Source organism: Artibeus jamaicensis, unplaced genomic scaffold, assembly GCF_021234435.1.
Source record: "Artibeus jamaicensis isolate MK-2021 breed Jamaican fruit bat unplaced genomic scaffold, CSHL_Jam_final contig_233, whole genome shotgun sequence".
Classification (NCBI taxonomy): Eukaryota; Metazoa; Chordata; class Mammalia; order Chiroptera; family Phyllostomidae; genus Artibeus; species Artibeus jamaicensis.
The window spans coordinates 43,330,086-43,355,229 of NW_026521486.1; the positions used below are offsets into that span (position 1 = coordinate 43,330,086).

A 25,144-nucleotide genomic window follows, 5' to 3' on the forward strand; every position below is an offset into this window, starting at 1 on the left:
ATATATCAAGTATCTTTTCCTCTGCACTTCATTGTGAAAGCCACCCTTAAACATTATTCCCCCAGAAAGGTTCAGGATTCTAAGACCTTGGCAAACTGTGAGCTCGGAGTTATAAAACTCAGTTTGCTCCTGCTCATTTCTCCTTGGCCCAGTTTACCTGGAAGCCTTCCTAGGGTGCAAGATTACAGAAAACCCATGTGGACTGTACAGGAACAAGCTTTCTGCTTTTAAATAGGTCCAAAGAATGGCTAGAGAATCTAACTGGACAATTAGCAATTTCCTCCTTTGATAATTAAAGTAGACTTTTATCATAATTATGTTACTAACATTGAATTGATAATGAGGCTCGTAGTGACATTTTTTGACCCCATTAATTTTTCTTCTTTGTGTATCAAAAAAATGTTGTGTGCACGTCTACATGCAGTCATCAGTTGTGCCTGCCCGAGACGGCCCCAGGGTTCCGGGGAATCAGCATCAGGCTTCTGCATTTCTAACTCAGGCCTTGGAGATTTGCTGATGGCAGGCTCATTTTGTTCAGTGTCTGAGAAATGTTTGAACTAGCTGCTAGGATTTTAAAGCTGGGATTAGTTCACAAAAGTTCAAATTCCCAATTTCTCTGTAAAAACTCTGAAGGTCTAGCATAACCTGGTTCTCCTTTCCATGGCAGCAGTCAAGTGTCCGTTAGAAAAGAAGCCCAATAAACCAGAGTGTGCCCACACTGTTCATAACGCCTGTGCTGAAGCGTTCTGGGCGCTCCCTGAAACATGTCCACACCAACACCTCCATGTCCCATCATCCAAGGATCACGCTAGGAAGGAGTGTGTGCCACACGTGGAAGTCTAGCAGCCATGGGTGCCCACTGCAGTGGCTCTACCCAGCAAATGATAGCATATCTTCTTTCACTTCTGGAACTTTAACTCAGGAACTAGAAAGCAGAATGTCAAGAATAGCACACACAAAATGAATCATTCTCTTTTAACGAGAGCTTAAAAAAGGAGTGCTTGAGAGAATTTTAGAAGGTTAGTGTGTATTTTATAGATGACAGTAAAGCTTTTGACTGTGTGGGTCAGGAAAGGATATGGACTGCACCGAAAGAAGTGGGTGTGCCTCGGCACTCAACTGTGGGCAGGAAGCCACTGTCAGGACAGGATATGGAAACACAGAAGGGTTTCCCATAGGCCAAAGTATCAAGGAAGGGTGCATTTCATCTTTCTGTTTAATCTGTGTGTAGAACATACACAAAATACTAGGCTAGACTCAGAGGAAGGAGTCATGAAAATTGGTGGAAGAAATATCAATAATATATGCAGATGGAAGCATATTACTGGCAGAAAGTAGCAATAATTTGAAAATTCTGATGAACATGATAAAAGAAAGCGACAAAGCAGAACTGCATTTGAACACCAAGAAGATAAAAATCAAGACTACAGAAATATACAGCCTTGAAACAAGACAATGATGATGTTGAAATGTTAAGGATTTTGCTTATCTTGGCTCATTCACATGGAGACTGCAGCTAGGAAGTCGAGAGAAGGCTGAGGCTGAAGAGCCGCAGAATTAGGGACGATCAAAGACGAGAACAAAGATGCGCTATTAGAGACCACGCCTAAGCTCATCCACACCTTCATAGTTCCAATTACTACATACAGATGTAGAAGTTGGACAGTGAAGGAGGCTGACGAAAAAAGCAACTGATTCATTTCAAAGATAGTGTCAGAGGTCTACGGGTGCCTTAAACGGCCAGAAAGACAAGCAGGTCCTACAGCAAATTGTGAAACATGGCAAAACTAACAAAACTGAAGCTGTTTTACTTGGGGAACGTCAGGAGAAGGCAGGGTTCTTTGGAAAAGAGATTAATTCTGGAAGACATAGAAGGCAGCAGGAAAAGAAGACCAAATGTGAGATGGAGTGACTCCACAGACGCAGCCATAGATATGAGTGTACCGGAGCTAAGCAGGGCTGCTGTGGTCATCACTCATTCGTAGGGTCCCTGGGAGTTGAGGCAAATTCAGTGGCAACTAACACACACCAGAGTTCCTGTTGTCATTTTATGTGTGTCTGTCCATGTGTCTTAAACGAGAATGTTCTTCCATGTAGTCTGAAGTGAGGAAAATGCAACCCTTAGAATTCTGCTCCACCTATCTAGAGATTAGAGTGGGTTTTAACATCTGATCCCTTAGTGAATGACCACATATATTGCATTCTTGTTAATAACTAAATCTATGCACATCTTTTAGCAGCTATGCTTAATTTTCTTGCCAGTTCTTTATAGAACTGCAAGGCAGTCACTTCCCTTTCCTCCTTTGTAGATAAGCTTTAAAAGTTACATTATTATTGTAAATAATTTCTGCATTTCCTTAAGCCTTTGGCAATCTAAGGAAATGGAAAGGATAAATAGAGTGTGAAGCAAAAGAAATTAATCTTCTGAGGATGATCTGAAAACCACTGAGAACAGTGACTTCAGTTTATACTCAGCCTAAGCATACCTGTTTATTATTTGTTACCCATCCTTTATAAGCAGCTTAAAGCAACAGTCTTTTCTAAAAGGATGCCCACTCTTTGCAGCATTAGATTCTGAAAAGTTTTTCAAAATCAAGAAATTTATCACTATGTGATGATGTAAGATTGTGTTGGAATAAGGACTCACATACACTGTTAGGGTAAGTTAAGATTATTTCTTTGGAGGAAAACTGTTGATACCCATCAAAAATTTTTAATGTGTAACCTTTGACCCAGTAATTATGCTGCTCAGAATTGATGTGCATGTGCCTGTGCAGGATAAGGCGTCTGAGGGAATTCAAGTCCATCAGCCAGGCCCTGGTTAGGTGAATTATGGTGTATCCCGAAGTGGAATATTATGTAGTCCTTGAAAAAATGAGGTAGTCCTACATGCACTAATGTGAAATGTCCACATACGAAGTGAAAAAGCAAGTCTCAGCTGTGTATAGTTTGCTACTCTTCTTAAAAGAGGCACATTTATGGACATATGCTTTAACAGCTGAAGGATACACTAGCAATGGATAAAAGCGGTTTCTTCTGGGGAGGGGAATGGAGGGACTGGGGATGAAGGGTAAAGAGGAAAAACTCCACTCTTGTTTGAACTTTTTTACCATGTGCATGTATTTCCTCTTCGCTGCTTACATGTTTTTTAATGAGCCAGACTATGGAACTGAAGGTCGAGTTCCTGAGTAAAGAGCTTGCACCAGTGGTTTTTCTGCAGGGGCTCTGTCTAGCCCAGATACAAAGCCTTGCTATACACAGGCGATGTGTAGAGGGGACACTGTCCACCACTGGTTTACCTGCTGGATTCATGTTGCTCTTCCCAAGGTGTAGCAGCTTTCCCATCCCACTGAATACAACTATGCCTCTGTGCCACAAGTCCCACTTCCCACCTACTACTTACTACTAGAGAGGCAGGGCTTCCTGCAAGAATCAGATGGTGGTCTTTTAGCAGAAGGACGGCAAGATAAAGCATGCCTGAACACAGGAGTAAAGTGCAAGTTATCTGGGTATATTTGCAAGCATCTGTGTTCAGAAAGGTAGGTAGTTTATTATTTATCATTTATTAAATACCTTCTGAAAGGTCCAAAGTACCACTAGGACTTTAGTTAGGACTGAAACGTATGTGCAAGAATGGCACATGACAAAATATCAGCTCATTAGTTCAAATCCAAGATAATTTTCCCTTGAAATAGAACCTCATATTAACTTGAAGTAGTCAGTGGTACAACATCCTCTAATTTACAGATTTTTAAAAGCAAAACATAATCAGAAGGCCCAGTTTTCAAAATTGCTGCTAAAAGCCAACAAATTAGCTGGAAGGGAGGGATGAAAAGGAATAACCTCTCTTCAAATAATAAATCTACAAAGCCCTCTGCCACAAAAAAGCAGATGCTTGTAGTTCTGGTCTCTTCCCGAGAGATAATCACCACCTTGCTAAAAGTGGGAAAGGCACCCCCTCCACACACACACCACCCCCAAAGGGGGAAAAAAATCTACCCAAACAGTTTCTACTTGTTTTTACCATATATTCCAGGGGTATATATGGGTTTTTTGTTTGTTTTTACATTTATACAGTTTACATTGCTTGACCCATAAATAACACTGGTAAGATTAATAGGGCCATAGTTTTAAGAGTATTTACATAGCCCCACCATGCATACAGAGCCTTTTTAATATTGAAAAAAATTTTAAAAAAAAGAAACTTTCCATCACTAGGCAATATAAATTTGACCATCTAAACTTATAAACCCTGACTAAAATACAAGCAATCATTTCATCCATAAATGCTGTTTCTGGTTCCCTAACGAATCTAGCACTGCAGTGTAACAAACATCTTGCAATTCAGGGATATAAAAATATCAGCTTTAAAATCTGAACTGTACAGTATGTACATTAATATTTGCACCGTTAAATTAGGAATACACTTAAGTCTATGAAATACTACATTATAAATAGCAAAGTTTTTTTGTCTTTCCCCCCCCAATCTGTAGCTGGAGCTAATACAATACAATGTTTACCTGACTAAAAAGGACTGCAGTGGGGACGGGGTGGCCTCACGGGATGGGACGCACAATGTTGGCTGGGTCAGTGTGACCACGTGCATGCCGCACAAGACAGACCGATCCGGACTTGCGCCAACCTGGCGAACACGGACGACAAACGCTATTGCTTTACAAAGGTGGCCAAAGTTCTCCGTTGCCTAAAATCAACACCCCCGTCCAATCGGCTCACGACAGTGTCTGTCGGATTCTCTTGCGGACTGGAGACCAAAGCAGCAACGTAAAACTGTAATGCACCAGACTGGTTGTGGCAACCGGGCACCATCCGGGGAGGGTAAACGGGAGAAATCACACCTCCTCTAAGTTAACCTGACATTGTAAACAGCAGTCGGGGCTCATTTACATGGGCAAAGCACTTTAAGCTATTTTTAGCAACTTTCCTATGAAAGAAAAAAAAAGATATGCTTCAAGATGGTTAATGGCTAAGTTTAAAGTTTAAACATGGTCTCCACAGCTACTAGGTTAAGAAATAATACAGTTCTTGCCCTTGTGTCCCTTCTTCTTCTTGGATTTGGTTGTCCCCGGGCCAAACTGAGGCGTGGGCAGTGCAGACGCCGGACTAGAAAGGTCGTCTGTGTAGTAGGCATACCTCTGTGGCCGGGGTTGAGGAATCGGCTGTCCAAGAAAGTACCCTTCCTCCTCCGAGTCGGAGGAGGACGACGAGGAGGAGGAACACCAGGAGTCGTCGTCCTCGCCGCAGAGCCCCAGGAAGCGCGGCACGTCGGGGTGGCGCAGCGCGTAGTCGGACGCGGCGTGGGCGTAGCGCGCGTACAGGTCCGCGTTCTGGACGTAGGCCTGGATCTCCCGGGCGCTCTTGTTCTGGAGGAATTTCTCGTAGTTCTCGGGCGCGTAAAGCCGCAGGCGGTCCTTGGCGGCGTATTTTCTTTCCGTGACGAGGTTCAGGGCGTTGTCGGAGCGCGACTTCCTGCTCCGCCTGCGGCGGTGGTGAGGCCTGGATCCTCTCTCTTCAAAGTGGTAGACGCGCCTCCGAGTCCTCTCGCTCATGGGAGGCTGCCGGATCTCCAGGTTCTCGTAGCTCCCGTTGTCAATGACGTCATCGGAAAACTTGACCTGCTGCGGTCTGGACTGCGACTTGGACCTTCTGAGCACTGGCAGGTGTACTGGTTTCTCCTCAGGCATGATTTTTTCTGGGCACAGCTCTGAGCTTAGACTCTTTAAGGACTCCGCACTCCTGTGCAGCATGGAAGAGTTCAGAGTTCCCATATTGCTCATCTTCTCACAATCTTCTGCCTCCATTTCCTCAAAGTTCTGCAGAGAATATAATGATGGCCTCGGCTTACTTTCTCCGTCCACCGAAGCCCCTGCAAGGAAAGCCAAAACAAGATGTGAGTCTCTATAATTCTAATGTTCTGACAATTATTACAAGCAAGCTATTGAAAGGAAGCATTTCAGAAAATTCTCCTAAATTCCAATATCATGATTAATAACCAGGAGGTAAAAACAATATGCACAGACATATAGAAAGGCGATACAGATTTTCTTACCAATCCAAGAGGCATAGCCTCTCTTAGGAGTCCAGTGTTTTGGAGCCAAATATTAGTTACAGCACATGGCATGAGCAGCAGCAATGTAAATGCCCTTCATAAAAGTCTCATCATCAATTTATACACATGACATGTTGGAAGCTTCTGCCTCTCAATCTATTAAAGCCAAATCCATCCCTTCCTTTGCATCCACACAGCCACCATTATGATCCTCCTAGACTGGTTTTCCTTCCTTTGTACTTAGGTGGTGGTCAGTAAGCCACAGCCCAAGAACCACCTCCCACCCATAGCCTATCTGTGGATAAAATTTCATTGGAGCACAGCCACACCGATTTGCTTACGTATTTTCTATGGTTGCTTTCTACAGTGGCAGAATTGAGTATTTGCAACAGAGAGTGTTTGGCCCGGGAAGCCCTATCTAGCTCTTAACACAAGTTTGCCAACCCCTAACCTAGGCTGTCATCTTCCCCTGCAACCTGTAAAATAACATGCCACTTCCAGATTAATTTTACTTTGAAACTTTCCCTCAAACTGACACTGTTCTCCTTTTCATCAGGCCCCAAGCAAGTGAAAATAAATGAATATGGCCCAGCAGAATGGAAGTGACAGTGAGGACTGGTATGGACTCGTCAGGTGGGTACTACAGAACTTCCTACTTTCTAAAGGGAGCCCTGTTTTTCTACCTGTGTAGTCAAGGAAGGTCTGGCCCTAACCCTTTATGTGTACCAAATAACGTCGATTTCTGATCAGTGTTAAACATCTAACGTAGGACCCGGAAGACAGGAGGTGCTTAAATAATATGGTCTCATCTACTGTTCCTCAACTCTCCTTGGACAAGCCCAAGAGAAACTGGGAGGGTAGCTCTCTCATCCTTTCTTCTGGGTGCAGCTCCTGGCACAGGCGCGCTTCTGGCAGTGGGCAGCCACTAAAGCCTGTCCTGTCTGCATTACAGTAATTACCAGCTTTATGAAAGCATTGGATGTCATTTAGTTTGACCATAAAACTAGCTGTGTAACAGCAGTATTTTTGTATCTGAAGACTTACTCCAAATGTGAGATTCAGGAGGGCTAGGTGCTAGGTGTGATCTTGCCTTTAAAAATCTCTGTAAAGTTAGGCATTTTAGCCTCTGGTAATTCAAGTTTCCATATTAAGATGCAATAATATCCACTGTATACTGTTCATTTTAAGGATGAAATGTGGATAACTAATATGAATGCTTTGAAAACATTAAAGTGAAATTATTTTATAATCCGGGTAAAATATATTTAGCTATTTTTGAGCTATCTGCTGCCACATGGTGATTCAGAGAAATACAAAAAATGTTATCAGCATATAAAGTGTGCAGACTGATTTAATAACTTGAAATTCATGCAACACAATCCAGAGAGATACCAAAGAGAACAGTATCTTTCAGACACAGATGCAGACTCCATTACCGAAATCAATACCTATTCAGAAAGGTTATATACATATGCAGACACACGTGTATATTTGTTTTACTATATAGTGTTTGGCATTTAACAGAAACTCCTTCCTTCCCTTGGTCTATTTTAAATTAACATAGCCCCTACTGGTGCTGAGCTGTAATTTCCAGAACAAACTTTTTAGTGACTCTTTTTTCAAACACTGCATAATCCCTAGATTACGTACCTGTGATGTTAGACAAAGCCAAAGAATCCATAGAATCCCGGACGCTCTGCTCTGGTTTCAAGTCTGACAAACACTCCAGGGAACCTTCATACCACTGCGTTTGATCATGATTGTATCCTGAAGCCCCGTGGTCCAAATCCAACTCCTGGAGCCTTCTGCTGCTGGCCGGGCCTGGGTGGCTGCCATAGGCAGAATCTCCCAGTCCATCTTGTGACTGTGCCCAATACATATCAGATTGGTATTTTTTACTTGCAAGGCTCTGGTTATTTTGCTTTAACTCAGTCTTATTTTTAACCATGTTATCAGATATCCAGTGCTCACTGGCTCGAATATCTATCTCATTGGGCTGCTGCTGAAAGAGGCTTTTATCACCAAACTTGAGGAGGAGCTGCGTCATATAATCTTCATGCTCGGCCCATTCTTCGGGGTCTTCTGGGGTTTCGTGCTCTACTCTGCCTTTCCAAAAGTCTTCATTGACAAAACTTGCTCCCTGCCTGGAGAGACTCAGGTCATCTAATTTCCGAGAAAGGGTGTCGTCGGCATTGCCTGAGAGTCCAGGAAACTTGTAGTTTAGAGCAGGAGACAAAAGGAGAGACTGTCTACACTGATCTGCCGACCGACTGCTCTTGCCCATCCGGACACTTCTTCTGGAGTCTCTTGACCGAGCAGATTGAAATGCAGAGTCGGAGGAATCGGAGGCATGGACGTCTTCACCGAGACTGCATGTTTTTGAGCAATAAATCTGACCTTGTTTGGGAAGGAAGGGACACCCCAGCAAAGAGGCTTTACACTGGGCACAAGAGAAGCAGGCTTCTGTGGCGTGCCAGTGCTGCCCGTCGTAGGTCATCTGGGCATGGTCGACACCTGTTTTGAAAAAGTATGGAAGAGCAGGCTATAGTTCAACCTTGAAACAAAGGGAGAAAGAAATAGGAAAAGGGGTAATGGAAACGTTCTGTTTCTTGATAAGGTTGTGGGTCACACAAAGTCCATATTTGTGAATTTGCCTACCTGCTAAAAGTTATTAACCCCATAATCAATACCTGCAGAGCTTTCAAAGTCATTTGTAGACCTGTGCAGAGTGGTGGAACACTTCTGTGGACTGACATACGTGTTCCCAGGTGAGGTCCAACCAGGTGATGCTCTGCCTTTTCTTTCAGCTCTCCTACTTTCAACAAGTAGCATGTTTGAGGTCTATTTAGTACCATGTTTTCTTCAGATTTTTGTGCTTTTTGTTGGTTTTGCTGTTTAAATGGGCCCCACACATAGTGCTACAGTGCTATCTGGTGTTCCTCAGTGCAAGAAGGCTGTGATGTGCCTTATAGAAAAAATGTATGTCAGATAAGCTTCATTCAGGCACAAGTTGTAGTGCTGCTGGCTGTGAGTTCAATGTTAATGAATCAACAGGACACGTGACCGGGGGGCTGGCCGGAACCTTACCCCTGTATTTCCCCTAGGAGCAGTGGCTCACTGTTCGATAATTTGGGTGACTTTACAGAATACAAATCCCTCAAATAACAAGAACTAATTATATATTTATTTGTCAAGACTCATCAAATTGAAACATTGAAGATCTGTACATGTCACTGTATGTAATTCATACCTCAATTAAAAAAAGAAAGACCCTGGACCATCATAAAGGGACGGATGGGAACACGACAGAGCAGACGGGCTGGGTCAGGGACTCACCAATATGCTCCCCACAGGTTTCACAGTACTCAGCATACAGAGACTCAAAACAGCCGCAGCAGAAAGGGCGGCCGTCCTTCATGATGTACCTCTGCCCTCCGAGGACCGTTTCACACTCGAGGCAGCAAAAGTGTTTCATGTGCCAGTGGCGACCCTCAGCTTCTGTGCACTCATCAGCAAAAATGATCTTTAAAAGGAATATGAAACCACAGGATGACAGAAAATCATTCTGAGCTATTTTCAAGGCCAAGTCACTTAGACAGCTAAGCTTGTTTCTTATAGCCTCAAGCTTTCATCTAACTTGCTTTAGCTATAAAACAAGGGCAGTAATTGAAAATGTTAAGAAAGAGAAACTAAGTGCTTGTTTAAACTTTATAAATGTCTAACCATTCTGCTGTGTACCTGAAACTGATAGAATATTGAATGTCAAGTGTAATTGAAAAGTTAAAAAAAATTAAACAAATTTCTTCACTGGGGACAATTAGTCTGGTCATTATTTTTGCTCCCTGATTACATTTTATTGGCATGATCTGGCGAAGAGTACATTCACACTGGAATAATTCAATGGTCTGTGCCTCAATGGAAAACTCACACAGACGCCAGTGCACCTGACAGCTATAGCCGCCGAGGTGCTGGGCTGTGCGGACAACACCGGCATTGCTCCTGCTTCATTCGGCCTGGTTGCCATCTCCAGATTAAAGACCTCATAGCTTTGGGGTTTGGTTTAAAAAAAAAAAACTTCAAATACCACACCAATGAAAAAACTTTAAAAAATAATGTATATAAGTAAAGACTGAGTGCTCAGCGTCACTGATCAAAGGAGACTGATTGATGGGGAAAAAAGAATAAATGCACTGAGGTACCTGGATTGGATCTTGGACTAGAAAAGACACATTAGTACAGTATAGAAACTGAAAATCTACATAAACTGTGTAGTTAACGGCATGACACCAATGGTAACTTCTCAGTTTCAGTGCACATCCCAGGACGGGGAAGATGTTCATTAACAATGGGCAAAGCTGGGAAAAGAGTATACAGGAGCTCTGGAACATCTCCAGCTCTTCTGGAAATCTAAAATTACTTTAAAGTAAAAAGCTTAAGAAAAAATTTCCTTTCACGCCACCATCCCCCTTCCCACGTGCCCCATGGGTAACCACTATTAACTTAGTGTTGTCTCTCCATACTGTTTCTGGATGTATACAAGTGTGTATACAGTCTTGGTTTGTTCCTCTTTATTTAACCAAATAAGATCATCTGCTGTATACTTTTCCTGCAGCTTGTTTTTATTTTCTCATCATCCATCAATAGCCTCCTACTTATCAATGCACAAAGACATGTGCTGCCTATTCTATAGTAGCTACATCTTACTCCATTGTATGAATGTACAGGGTTAGCTTAACATGTACAAAACAAAGCAGAGCAAAAGCAGGAGATATTTATATTTTGCTTAGCTGTGAACAGTGGAATGTTGGCTCCCTGGAAGCTTATTTTTTCCAGTGTTAAGGGATGAACTTTTTTACCTCATCACATGCTGAACACCGTGGTTTGAGCAGTTCAGCATGGTGCCTGCCACAGTGAATTTTTCCATCCTGATAAAAATAGATGAGGTCGACCAGCAGCTCGTTACACGTGAAGCAGACAAAACAGGACGGGTGCCAGCACACTCCAGGGCCCGCACGTGAGGCAAACACTGCAGTTTCCCCTCCGTTGATCTTCAAGCCACACTAAAAACAAGAGGACTTGAGGTTAGAGAACTCCTTCTCCAGTGACTGGGTTCTCGGCCTTCGCCACTTGACACTCAAGCCCAAATCTGCCTGGAAAGCTTTTATTTTTCTCCCCTCCTGTTCGTGGTCAAGTAGCTCCTTAATGCTGGATTATGTGTGATTCTCAACTGCAAGGAGCAGGCCTCAGATAGACTTCCCACTAGACTGTTTCTAAAAATGGTTTCATCTGACTCACATTAACAGTGGTTTTCCTCAGCCAGCCTCCTGCTGGATGCATTTCCAATGCCAAGAAGAGCCAGTAAGGATCTGAATGTCTTCATTATGTCTCTGCCTTTTGAGAATACTAGGTGTACCCTAGCACCTCCTGACACACCAGGGTCCTCGGAAGAGCAGGATTTCACCTGATGTTTACACAAGGGCAAGTCTGCTCTGTCACACACAGCAGTGTAGCCAATTATGAACAGTGACTTTCATTATTTAATAAAAAGTGAGCCTGCCTTTTCTTAGTTGTTGGAGGCTTTCAGGGCCCAGATGTGTGCTAGCGCGGTCACCTACCACCCAGCTCACTCCATCCACATCACCACCATGAGCTCCTCATTCTAGAAAGCACTACCTGCTCGCACACGGCATGCATGACTGCTCTGGACAGGAGTTTAATTGTCCCTCTTCCAAGTGCTTCTTTCTTCCGCTGAGCACTGAACACTTGCAATTCTTTTTTCTCCTCTTCGCTCAAAGACTGGCAATACCGCACCTTTGCAAACAGGAAAACAGAAGCACCACAGTGGAGCAAAAGCCTCCCTTGCCCCTTCTTTATTTCCAGACTTAAGAGTTTCAGGAAATAAAACAGCAAGTTTAGACGGCCTGCCACCACACAGGCTCCTCCAAGGATTCCCCAGTTCAGAAACACCACCATACCTGTAATTGACACCAAACCTCACAGTCTCTTTAGCGAAAGGGAAAAGCAATTTAAAGGAACACTTTTTAAAAAATGTAAAATGTTTCATTTAAATTCTAACCAGCAGAGATGCTAAAAAAATTGCAAGACATTAACCTTTCCACAAAAGGTTTAAACTTGTTAATTGCCACTTCTGCTCCACATTCTACAGGCACTCAACCAACTGTGGCCTGAACCACCATAAAGCACTGAGTCTGGATGAAGGGGCAGGGCAAGCTCAGGAATCTGCAGGCTCCTGAGAATCAGTGGGTGGCTGTAAACACTATAAAAACCAACTTGTGTTAAGTTTATTGCACTGACACCCTTTCTCTCTTAAAGAATGGAAAGCTGTATTCTCCAGCCAAATTTTCACTGAAGAAAAGCAAAAGACAGCTGGAGCTGGGGTTTATAGGGGACATCTCAATGCTTAGTGTTTATTTTTTTTAGTCTTCTCCCTGGATTATTTTTTTGTTTTTGTTTTACCTCATTATCATGCGGTGGCAACTGGTACAAAAGCTGTTTAATTCGATGTTTCTCTCCAGGGCTGTTTACATATGGAACCTTTTCCTCTGGTAAGCAGGCAAAATAAAGCTGGATCTGAGTAAGAGATAGAAGACGTCAGCATACAGAAAGTGCACATCTTAGCTTATTACATTTTAAAAAGTCACCTTCCCCGTAGGTACAAGGTTTGGCCTCTTGTCGCTAATGGGAAGAACAGCTAAGCCAACTCAGCAGAACTGCAACCCTTCAAGTAGCAGGCTTCCAGCTGCTAAGCCGCTCTTCAGGAATGTCATTTATAGTGACATTTAGGGCCATCATAAATGACACACCAAACTATGCACATGTAATGCCACAGTTCCCAGCCAGTTTCCTCAGCCAAGAGGAGACCGGGGTGAATGCCGCCAGTGGCCTTGCAGGCTGTGTGCCACTGTCCACAACCCAGCCAGTACACCAACACGCTGAACTTGATCTCTGAATTTTACACGTTGCAAAGACAAAAGCTGTTTTGTTAAACTCTATAAACTCTCTCTTATCAGGTTCTCTCCAAGTGTCAGCTTTTCTTTGCTTCCATGGCTGTTATATTCCAAATACCTGGAGTCAGTTTCCCCCAAGAAACTGGAGGGGAGCCATGTGGAGCTATACTTGGTTCATTCTGAAAGGAGAGCTCAGTTTTCTCCCTGTTACATTTCAAGGAGCATCCCTTACAGAGTATTGTGGGGCTGCGAGAGAATGAAAGTGATGGAAAAATAGAGACAGGAGACTGGGGCGCTGGGGCTCTGCTTCACTATCTTGGCACCTCACGAAACCCGCCCACCCTGAGCCGCTAGAAGGGCCCTCTATTGTTGCATAGTTCATCAAAATATCCCTGTCCTCACTGGTGCCCAGCACACTCCCCTCGAGTCAGCTGTAGAGGCTTTTCAGTCACACACTTACCAGATGCACGGGTGCCAGGTGCTGTGCTAGGCCCTAGAAGGACAAGGAGCCCCTATTCTCAAAGGCATTCCCATCATACGGGAAACAACCATAACTCAAGCAACTGCATACCCAGTTGGTACCTTTCATTTCAAATGATGCCTCGGCCCTTACAAGAAGATTTGTCACCCACAATTTTTAACAAGTTCATCATCACTGGGAAAATAAAAAGTGGACACATAGAAGGTTCTTATCTTCCTTAAAATAACAATACAAAGAAGGCACCAAGTTAGCCCCTCAATTTTAATTTTCAAATCCACACTGTGTGGTGACAGATTCTTTTATGTGCAAGGTTATCAAAGGTCAAATGTCTAAGCAATGACACTAAAGATGGTTTCTTAGAGCTCTGTGTTGCCTCTCTTCCAAAGTAAACACATTGCTGAGAGCTGGCATGGAAACTTTCCTCTTTTATTACCTCTTTGTGGTTATGGAAGTTTTGAAAAAGGTTAATTCCTCCTATTCTCTCCAAAGGGCCCCATCAGAAATCCACATAACATGTAGTACTCTGGATTTCATCCTTACAGTCTTCTGGACCCAAGAGTACAAAAGGGATAGAAGACTTTCATTGAGAAACTAAGTATCACCTTAACACGCAAAAGATGTACAACTATCCAAAGAAGAGTGAGGACCGTGGGGGGTAGCATGTCAGTGTGGCTGTGATGATGTCTAAATTTTTTACAACTTGAAAAACCTTAAACCTCATTGGAAAACACACCACGGGACGACCAGGTTCCCACCTGCTCTGGTCTGAGCCCCGGCGGGACCCAGGCGTACTCCTCCAACGCACAGCCGGAGTCATCGTCCGACGTGGAACTCCGCTGGCACCCAAAGGTGAGTTTGCTCATTTTGGGCTCCATCTCCAAAGGCATAGTAAAACTCAGAAGCTGGTTTTCTCAGTCACAGGACATCAAACAATGGCTGCTGTGGACAACAGGAGAAAAAACAATTAAGGACCTGAATGCACTGCTCTTACCCTTGGAGAGCCTTTGCTGAATGCTTGTTTACACCTGCTGTGGCCCTCAGGAGGTACCCAACGTGCTGGGTCATTATCCCAACCCCTCTGGCCCGCTGCAACCTAAAATCTAGGGCTCCAGAGTTCAGAAGCAGCCTCCTTACCCACTCAGCATTCCAGAAAAGACCACCAAAATTAGTTCCAGCTGCCTTCAAAAGGTGCTTCTCTACGCAATTATTCCTTGGAAAGGTTCAAGGAAATTGTTTTGCCTGACACATCAGGTTAAATTTCCTACGAATGACATCCCAGTGAAGTCCCATGGGTTGAAGAAAGAAGCACTGGGGACTGCGCTTCCTCCCGCCTGGCCCCGTGTGCCTGGAGAAGTGGCTCCAGAGCCCCACCGGCTCCTTACGTCTCCCACCGGTTTTCCCCATCAAGGCGCTGCTACCTGCACTGTGGGTGCACTGGGCCACCTGCTTAGGTTTCAGGTTTCTCATTAAGTTTTGAGAGACCCTAAACTTAGTTTGCTCACTGAGTAGAGGTAGCACAGTTAAATCTAGAACACGTTAAATCTGCAAGCCCTAACTATCTATGAACTACAGTCGGCCAGATATTCACTGATGAGTTCCTTCAACAGAAAGTAATTGAAGCCAAACATGAGCTTAAAAGAAAAGCCAGCTTGGTGACTCTCAGTGTTGAGGTGCAGTAATAGCAGGCGCTCACTGGAGCACCTGCTATGTGTGCCTTGCCATCCTTCCGCCTGCTTTGGGACAAAGGCGGATGCAAGTCCAGGTCTGACGGACGTCTCCTCAGGTGAAAGGCTATCCAGGTGTCGATGTTAACAGGCCCTGCCCTACAACCCAGGAACTTTGTCATTACCATTTATGTTCCTTGTTAGTTTTCTCTGATTTTTTAAAATATCCCTCATCCCAAGGCCCTAAGAGGAAACAAAGATACAAGACTTTCAGAATCCGATGAAGCTTTTAATACTTGTCCCTTTTTCTCTACCAAAAAAGAAAGTTATAGATAGTTAGTCCAACCCAATTTTAGAGAAAACAAGGCTCAGGGAAGTTAAGTGACTTACCCAAGGTCACACAGCTAAAATAAAAGCCAGGGTCTAATCACACCATGTACACATTAGATTTCCAAAAATCTTTGTGCCTTACAAATTTCCCTTGTTTGCTTAAACAACCAGGGAAAACCTAAACACTTCCAGCCTGAGACTCATTTTCCAGTGACTGTCTCCATGCAGCTCTAAATACATGTTAGAAAAGCTTACCTGCTAAAACCTACGATTATTAAAGCTTACAGTTTTTCTTTTGCAACTCAAAGGACATAAAAAATTATAGTTCGCAAATGGGAGGCCACACACCCAATGGCTGCGATCTTTACTAGCAGTAGAAGCCACACCACACAGTAGTATGGCTGTTCCAACTGAGAAATTTACCTCTCACCCACCCCGAACAAAAAGTAAAGATGACCTCATTTCCTACACTACCATTGGGAGGTTGTGACCTTTTAAACACGTCATCCCTTCACACAGGTGCAACTTGTTCATGTCTTGACTTAGGAAGAGCTTTCTAAACACAGGCGAGTTGCTCTTGCGCCTCAATAAAAAAGAGTGTTGGTAACAACATTTCTTGGATTTAGTCTTTCCTTTTTGTTTAAAACAAACAGACAAACAAACAAGTTCCCATATGTCAAAGGAAGAAAGCTAGAGGTTAAGACTTTAACTCAAACCTTCCAGGAGAAAGACGGTCTTCACTGCAATTGAACCCGCATCATGACTCATCTCTGTCTCTTGAGGGGTCTGGCTGAGGAGGAAGACACTCAGGTACCTACTCTGCACACTCTGACAAAGACCGTAAATAGTAAATAGAGCCTAAGAATTCAATGTCACGATCCTAAAACACAAGAAACACAAATGAAGACAAACCATGGGGTTTCCAAAGTAGCACAAAGGTGCCAACTGCCAAAGATCTAAGTTACGTATACAGCCATATTCCTTGATTAGCCTTTTGCACAAGACGTACAGCCAGTTACCACCCTAATCAAGGTAAATCAACTTGAGCATCGAATGCCACAATCTCCCACCTCCTGGATGTGCTGGCCACATCTCAAGCCTCCGAATCCCACACATTCCTTCCAGTCTTCCTACGCTCAGGGCTGTCACTCTTCAGCAGTGTGAAGAGAACAACTGAAGGAACATGAGTGACAAAGTTGTTTTATTCATAGGCACGGCTTTCAGTTTCATTTGTTGGCACTCCGACAACTAACACGGTCTTCTGGGCCTGTTAGTGTTAAGGCATTTAATCACCACATCAAGCAACCTGATCAGGGTGTATCTTGTTGAACAGAGGAGGATACAGCCTCAGAGTGATTTGCCACGGGTCAACCGTCCAAGGTCAGTAAGGTAACAAGCAGCACCCTTAGAATGGGGCCTGTGACCTCAACCCTCCCCCACCCCACACTGCCTCCTGCAGGTGGGACCTGAATGTGCCACTCCCCTTTCCTCTGGTGACCTCGCATGAGACCCCACTGCAGGCCCGGGAAAGGACACAGCTGGGTGGGGCATTCTCCGCTGTGCCCAGAGGAGGCGACAGTTAAAAGGAATGTAAAAATTCAGTGGCCTCATGAGTTGTTGCTTCAGAGTTTATTCTTTGGAGAAAGCCTTTTTCCTGTATACCAAAGGCTAATTACATAAAACGACAAAACATTATTTTTACTAGAAAGTTCTGAGGGCTGACCAAAAAATAAACATTAAAAAAATACAAGTTATACATAGCATGACCTCCACTCGCCAGGTGGTAGTAAGAGATGCTGCATTACTACTAGTTACTGTTCCTCTCTACGTGATTACAAAAACCCTTGAATTTGGATTCTTACTTAAAAAAAAAAAAATTACTTGTACCTGTCTGCAGACCCAGAGAGCACATTCTTAAGTGTATCATTGTCTCATACTGCATCATACAAAAGTAGCTGACTGCTGAGCATGGTTCTTGCAAAAGGTTAGAATAATAAAAATGATTAATAAAAATATCTTACAAATATCCCGTACATAGGCATTTACACTCCTATATAGTATTTGCTTTGACAACACAAAAGAGGAACCTGGCCATTACTTACGCTCTGGGGCATGAGGAAGGGCCTTTCAAACGACACAAAAACATGACCGTATGTCTGCCAAAATACCTCCTTTTGGGCCAAACGTGAGCACATGGGTGAATTAAATCTAATAGAATAAACCCATTAATCTCATTGCCAGGTGTTGTCTCTTAAGGTCAATCACGTGAAAGAGGGATGGACACAGATCAGGATTACAGACGGGGTTATACTATATGGTAACGCTTCTTTTCAGTTGGGGATTTGTTTTTTGTTTGTTTTGTTTGCAGAGCCACTTAGATTGCCCTCCCTTTATTTGTTTTGTGCTTTTGGTAAGTAATTTTTATTTTAATGTAATTTAAAACTTTAGAAAAGTTGCGAGGAAAGTATGCAGCTCCTAGGTAGCCTTTACCTGGACTCATCACCTGTTTGCATTTTGCTCCATTTGCTTTTTCATCCTCTTTCTCCTCCACTTGGTCATGAACACACACCCACACACTTTTGTGGCAACCACTGCACGGTGTGTATTTTTTTACACTCTCTTACCTAACCACAGATCAATTAAACATATCTGTTTAGAAAATGCTTATTGAAAAACCAAACAGTCGACAAGGCATCATGTTAGACGCTGGAAATAAATAGAATGAAAAGCCAAAACAGCTCAAAATAGTTCTGTGATTATGGGAAATCAGGCTTATTACCCTGGTCCTGAAATGCTGTCTAAGCTGAATGAACTTAAATCACACATGAATGACAATTATGAATTACCCAGTTCTGCACTAGGTCTGCCCTCGTTAAGGAAATGGATCAGCAGGGGCCCCACCTCTCCGCCATCTCTTTATAGTTCTGGATGTAAATAAAGTCTCGTAACGCGGGGGAAAGAAGTACAAGTTTTCAGAGTTGGGTTTGTTCATATTCCAGTCTGGCCACCAAGGATATGTGAGAGGAGGCAACACCTTTAAGAGTGAACAACACCATCAAAAAGGCACTGGAGTCAAGCACAAAGGGCGTGTACTGACTTATATTCGAGCAGGTTATGGTATGTGCAGATGCTGCTTTGAAGAGAAGGCAAAATCCAACTACAGGAATCGAGGAGAGAAGTTAACGGTGAACGGAAGAGCAGAGCACGGACACAACGAGGGGAAGAAGAAGCCCGAGGCTGGGTACGGAGAGATGAGATACTCTATTCTCAGAAAGACAAGGACTGTAGCGGGAGAAACTCCAGGCCAGCCACCCAACACAAAGTGGAAGCCTTCCATGTCCCTCCTTTGTCCTTTCTCTCTCTTCTTCCTCCACAACGGTCAAATAGCTACTTCTTTCCATTTAAAAAGACTCAAAGACAAACAGCTCTCGATGTGTGACTTCTCCATCATCATAATTGTCAAGGAAACATCTGACCCAAGGGGCAGGGTGATGCTTAGGGACAGAATCTGGTGCCTTTGACAAGCCACCAAATATCCTGGGGCCTGGTTCTTCAACAATGGCAACTGTTCTTTCCAAATATGGTTTAAGGATATGAAAGAGTTTTAAAGAAGAAAAAAATGATGTGAATATAAAGAATTAAAGTTACTATCAATGTACAGCAATTGGCACTGTTACTTCCATTGTGACTATGCAGACTTCCCTGAAGCAGACCAGTGACATCTAGAGTAGGGACAACATGGTAATATAAAAAAGACCAAAGGCTGACATGTGAACATGTGAGTCTCATCATTTTTTTAAGTTTGGGAGGGCCCTACCTTCCTGTGGAGCCAGCAATTTTGCTAAGTTATTTGGCCACAATTCCCAACTCCCTTGGAGTCAGCTTCCAACCAATCCCTACATAAAATTTCTGACCCCAGTACACACTGCACATGTGCAAGCACGCACATGTGTATGCACCCATCCATCATGTATAATGGTCTACAGAGCAGGCAGCATCTTTCTGGTTGTCTTAGGTACAACAACAACTGTAATCACCCAGTATACACTGTGAGGTGGCCCTTGTTACCCAAATTAGAGTATGGCTTCATTCATCCAACACAGTGATGTAAGGAGTGGTCTCTCCTGAAATTTACTGTCTAGGTGCATTTGCTCCATTCATTCATTCATCCTCATCTTTAAAGAGCATCACTGAATGGTTCTGGGAGGTATCAGAAAAAAAACAATGGAATTTATCCGATTATAAGCCAGAACTTTAAAAAAAAAAGATATATCCGTTGTGAGGAGATTGTTTCCAAATTCTATCATACATTCTCTTGCTTTCTTTAATAATGGTATGTGTGTAAATAAATTATGTATGGTTTAGCCGTTGGCTGATCATTTGTTTTCACTCTGAGTAAAAAACGAACAGAAAGAACACTGGCAGCAGGATTCAAGATGCAGGAGTTCTAATCTAGCCGTCCAGCTGGGTGTGGCCTGAGAACCTCAACTAGGACACTTAGGAGGCTCAAGGGCCCCCTCACAACGTAGCTGACATCCGGAAGTGCATGACCCACCACTTGAAGACGGTTACCAAATTTTTCTCGTTTTTCTTCTCTCCCTGCTCTCATGATGTTTGGAATCCTGCTACTTGAGTCTCTTCTTAAGTAACCTTTTAACTTTGCACACAGCCAACAACCTCCAAATCTTTTAAAATTTGTTGCTTTCAATATTTTGTAAATCAGGCAACTTTTCTTTGAAAAAGTTTGTGTAAAAGTAATGCATAGAATGGTTATGTTGTGGACAAGGGCTCAGGCATTGCTCCCGTAGCCCAGTTATCACTGGTTAAAGAAGATAACATACAGTATGTGAAGGTATTATTCAAATGAAAAAGCAGCTTTATTATTTTGTAATGCTATTTTAGTTATTTGGAGACCAATTATTTTCTGATGAGCTGAGTGCTGCACCCAGGGTAGCTAAGGATTTTATTATTTCTATTGACCTTGACATATATGCATATAAAGTCGAGCCTTTAACTAATTTTCCCTGAAATGCTTAGTAAGTCAGCACAGTGTATGAATGTCAAGAGGCAGTAAAGAGCTGACAGTTTCACCAGAAGACAGAGTCTTCCAAAGAAGCAACAACAGATGGCAATGGTAGGAGTGGAAAACATTTTCGCATAGTAGCTACCAGGAAGAAGACTTTGCCGTTGACCCTACGGGCAATAGGAGAGGACAAAAGGCATGTGAGTAGGAGGGTGCCACTCCAGGTCACAGGAAAAATTAATAGGACAGTGACGGTCAGGACAGAGAAAGGAAACCTAGGACAGGCCTATTAGCATTGTCTCTAAGAGAGCCTGAACATGGTAACTTGGGGGGAGAACGTAAAGGAATAGGAAAGGGAGAAACTCCATCAGAGATAGTTTGGAGTTTTAGGCAATTGAAAGACTATGTACCAATGTGGAAATAGGACACAGGCAAATCAGACAGAGTAAGGGTTTGAGGGGGTTGAGGAGAATCAATTCAATCAGATGCATATTGAGGTGGTAACTGTCCATCAGTTCTGGTATACTTCCTATAGTATTCATGATTTTCCTGGACCAAGTCACCCAATCAAATCAAAATCACGTGAAGAGAAAACAAAATAATTTTCAGTGGCTGCCATTGTAAATGAAGTCTAAGGTCACACCCCTACTTACTCATGTTTTCCCCAATGTAATTCCAGTCTAGTTCCTATGCGATGACCAACCAGCATGGCACAGCCGCGTCCCTGTGAATCAGTATTTCACGTGGGAACATGCTCAGGGGACTTGAAAATCCTTCGATCGCCCAAAACCAGAACAGATACTGATTTGGGACGTCAGTGGGGCTGACATTCCCGAGGTGTCCCCTGCTGCCAAGTGCCATCCAGCAGGCCACAGCCTGCGTAACAACTTATTCACCTGCTCGTTAACAAGAGGATGAACACACATATGCAGCCAAGTTACTCTAATTCTTGCTGGCTAAATGTGCAGGTGAGTTAAATTTAACTGCAGACTAATTTGGTTGTACAGAAACCGGGAACACTTCCATTTTTCTCGACACACAAAATATAACCCTTATGAATATAAGTATTTCCTGGTTTATGATGCCCTTAACTTAAAATTAAAAAATAGAAGAACCCAGTAATTCTGACACCTATAAAAGCCGTAGGTTAGCAGAAATTATTATAATCAAGATTTAAATTTCATAGCAAAGAGATGCTGAACTGCTATCTCTTTAAAGCCTTCACACACCCAAAGAGCAGTCAGTCAATGTCTGTGGTCTGCTAAAGACAAAAGTCACTGCCACCAGAGCACAACCCAGTTTGATTTATATTGACATGAACTCTGAAGATAACGGTAATAAAAAGTAAATATATTTTATCTAAAAACTAAAAACATAATGAAGGTGTCTGAAGACACTGCTTCCGAAACAGTCCTTGAACGAAACTACTTCATATTAGCAGCATGAGGCCTCGTGCCCTTTGCCATTGTCAGTATTTTCCAGGTAAAGCCCCATCCAAATTGTACATTTTCCAACAACTGAGTGGCCCATCATGTCCCATGCAATTGCCAAGAAGCGATCCATTTTTCCAGGAGGAAATATGGGCTCTGCGGGGCCGCCGAGCACTCCGGTTTCATGCACAAATACATTCCACGACAGCACCACAGACTGCTGAACAAAAGGAGGAAACGTGATGACAAAGCGTGGTCCTTTGCCAAAGCGACGCTTTTGGGGGTCAGGTTATTTGGCTGCAAAGCGGTATATAAAGACAAAATACAAAACGCATGCTATGCTGCGCGGTGGACCGCGCAAGGCACTGTTCCAATGAATTCATTATTTTCCATAATGGGGGACGCAGGTCTTTTCTCAAAATCGTGTTCCAGCCAGTCTCTTATTGATTTTCAGGATTTCTATTTTCAACCGCGGCCCAAGGAAACGGCAGCTAGACTTGACTCCAATGTACACAGAGACTCAGGTTTCACCCTGTCACCTGTTGGCTCGCGAACAACACTCCTCTTTGTGAAACTTACAGCACTCATTTGAAACGAGTTTCCAGAGAAAACACTTCAAGAAAGTGTTTGAGAAGTCACAAGACTAGAGTTGTAAAAACAAATTCCACACATAGCCTGGTTTATACTGACATAGATTAATGTGAAAACCCGAGCTTTTGAAAAGGGGATCGGGAGGGGAGCCGGAGGGAAAGGATGTCACCCTTCTTCGGGACAATTCGGCGATCCGCTGGGCCGACCCACGCCCGTAACTGGAAGAGACACCTCGGAGCGGCCGTCAGCGCCCCCTGCGCCCCGCAGTCCCTGCCCTCCGCGTGGCGGTAGCTGCTCGAGCCGCCAGGGGGCGCCCCCGGGCCGCGGGGCGCATCTGTCCCCCAATCCCTCAGTTTCCCTGGCCTCCCGCACCCAGAGGGCGAGCTCCAGACCCAGCGGTTGTAAGCGAGACTCACCGAGAAGCGTTCCCCACTCCCCGGGATAGGGTCCTTTTCGGACCCCTCTCACCAACCTCCAGAAGAAAGCCTCGCGCCGCCTCTCCACGTAGCGTCACCTCCAAAAAGACGAGCCCCGCGGCGGGACGACGGGACGGAGTGGCCACACGTCTATAACCCAACTTCCAACGAGAAGCCCCCTCCCCATGGGCGCGCACCCCTGCAGTCCCGGGTGTTCAGTCCCCGCTGCCCGACTGCCATCCAGCCCCGGCACCCACCCTGTGGCCCCCACCTGCGACCGCGGGCAGCCGGGCCGAGCGCGGCCTGCAGCCCCTCAGATCCCTGAGCACCTCGGCGCGCACTCGCCGCCCACCCGCTCCGCTACCGGCCGAAGCTGCCGGCCCGCGCGCTATACCTCCCGAAGGAAAACAGGGCTGGGTGCCCTCCAGGTCAGCCTCGCCCACCCATTTCCGGAGGAGACCCTAGCAGGGGGGCGACGGTGGGGCGGGAGCACCGAGCGCAGGGCCCCACCAAACCACCACGGGCCGCGCCCCCCGTCCGGGCACCGCGCCGGCCCCACCCGGTGGGCGAGGGGGTCGCCCCCGCCCCGCCGTGACGCACTCTACCCCGGCGAGTTTTCCTCTCGCCCACTTGCGGTGCAACGCAGCGACCCTCACCCCTGCAGCCCCCACCCAACCGTGGGGGGGGTCCAGCAAAAGGGTCCTCCGGCTCCCCAGAGACCCTCAGTCCCCGCCGGCGTCGCTGACTCTGTTCCCCTAGTTGGATTCACCTCGTCCAGGCCACCGCATCCCCCACACCCCGGCTCTGCATCACCCCAGGGTCCTCCACCGCGGAGAGAGAGAGAAATAGTCTCCACTCTGCTTCGGGAGCCCGCCCGGGACCGGAGATCTTCAAAAGTAACCAGAGCCCGCTTTAAAAAAAAAAAAGTAACCATTTCGCTTCCTGCCAGTCCTACCCTCGGCGAAGCGCAGGGGACCGGCTGCTCGGCTCGCGATGCCAGCCCAGCTCGGTTCCCCGCTCCAGTCCGCAGGAGGCGCCAGCCGAACCTGATCTCGCCGCCGCCCTCTTTCCAGGAACTGTCACTGCTGACCTGCCAGGTCTCCACGAGGTCCCGCTAGCACGTTGTTTCTCGAAAAGCTACTCTCACCCACTCGGCCAGCCTTGCGCCTCCAGCACCTACCTCGGTCCAACCGCCCCATTGCCCGGAGCCCTAGAGAGTGGAGCAGCCGAGAGGCAAATCCTCAAGGACGCTTATGTAAACTTCGCCCCTCCCGCAGGTGCACGCACGGACCACAAAACGCTGGGAGAATATGCAAAGCCACCTCTTAAAGACATCATCTTCACTCTGCCCGTAACAATGATGTCAGCAAATGGCACGTTTATAACCAAGTTGTCCCTCTCAAGGGCTCATTAACATATGAATCCCCCCGCCCCGCCCTGTAGGACTCTTCTTGCATTCCCACGTGATTCCTACTGCTTAGCGCAGGAGATTTATTTTTATCAGTAAATAACAACAAAAGAAAAGGGGCCAGGTCACAGGATGCACTTAACTAAGTACATAAGAGTTTTTGTAAGTAGGTTAAGTGAATATTATTATCAAACACAAGAATGCGCCCCATACTTAGGTCTAACGTTGTTTCTGAGCGGTGTCTAGGTACACTAAGAGAAAGTGAGGCTTGGCATTGGATGTCCACATAAAGGGCCAAGAAAAGGAAAAAGCAAAAACCTCAAAGCAAGCCCAGAAAGAAACGATAGATTAATATCTGCAGCAGAGGTCTGAATCTCTTTTGAACTACAAATTTTAATTTCTGCAATAGTCGCCTTATCACACGGTGATAAAATGCCAAAGGCATGGAGAGAAAAAGGAGGCAATATTTTTAGAGTTTTGCCATTTTATAAAAGGCTAGCAAATAAAAGCAGCTTAAAATGGCCAATTTCTTTCAGTATCCTACTTTAAATTTTTTTTTTGTTGTTGTTAAAAGAAATCCTTGTACCATCAGGATTCCTTGGGAGTGGTTTGCCACATATATGTTTCTGCAGTATAGAACTGAACAATAGCCCATTGTAAATGCGATTTAAAAATACACAAACAGGTTGCCATAAATAGCAGTCAAGTAAATAACTCTGGCCAATTTCTATTATCTCTGCTGCAAAGCAAGGCAGCTGAGAAGTTG

At 44.6% G+C, this 25,144-nt stretch overlaps 1 protein-coding gene across 5 annotated transcripts in view; it reads right to left on the minus strand.

The window, feature by feature from the left end:
- Positions 1 to 4,473: 4,473 nt before the first annotated feature.
- PRICKLE1 (prickle planar cell polarity protein 1) overlaps positions 4,474 to 25,144 on the minus strand; it is a 100,439-nt gene continuing 79,768 nt past the window's right edge. The window contains exons 1-8 of one of the 5 annotated variants that reach the window (XM_037126696.2): positions 24,151 to 24,254; positions 14,272 to 14,455; positions 12,545 to 12,658; positions 11,741 to 11,878; positions 10,924 to 11,127; positions 9,404 to 9,590; positions 7,718 to 8,581; positions 4,474 to 5,884 (exon numbers count right to left, since the gene is read on the minus strand). In XM_037126696.2, coding sequence (XP_036982591.2) covers positions 5,025 to 5,884; positions 7,718 to 8,581; positions 9,404 to 9,590; positions 10,924 to 11,127; positions 11,741 to 11,878; positions 12,545 to 12,658; positions 14,272 to 14,403 — 2,499 coding nt within the window. In that variant the 5' untranslated portion in view covers positions 14,404 to 14,455; positions 24,151 to 24,254 and the 3' untranslated portion in view covers positions 4,474 to 5,024. Of the gene's footprint in view, positions 5,885 to 7,717; positions 8,582 to 9,403; positions 9,591 to 10,923; positions 11,128 to 11,740; positions 11,879 to 12,544; positions 12,659 to 14,271; positions 14,456 to 23,739; positions 23,815 to 23,925; positions 24,030 to 24,150; positions 24,255 to 25,144 lie in introns of those variants that run through there. The other 4 variants (XM_037126697.2, XM_053661869.1, XM_037126698.2 and 1 more) reach the window with 4 other exon arrangements.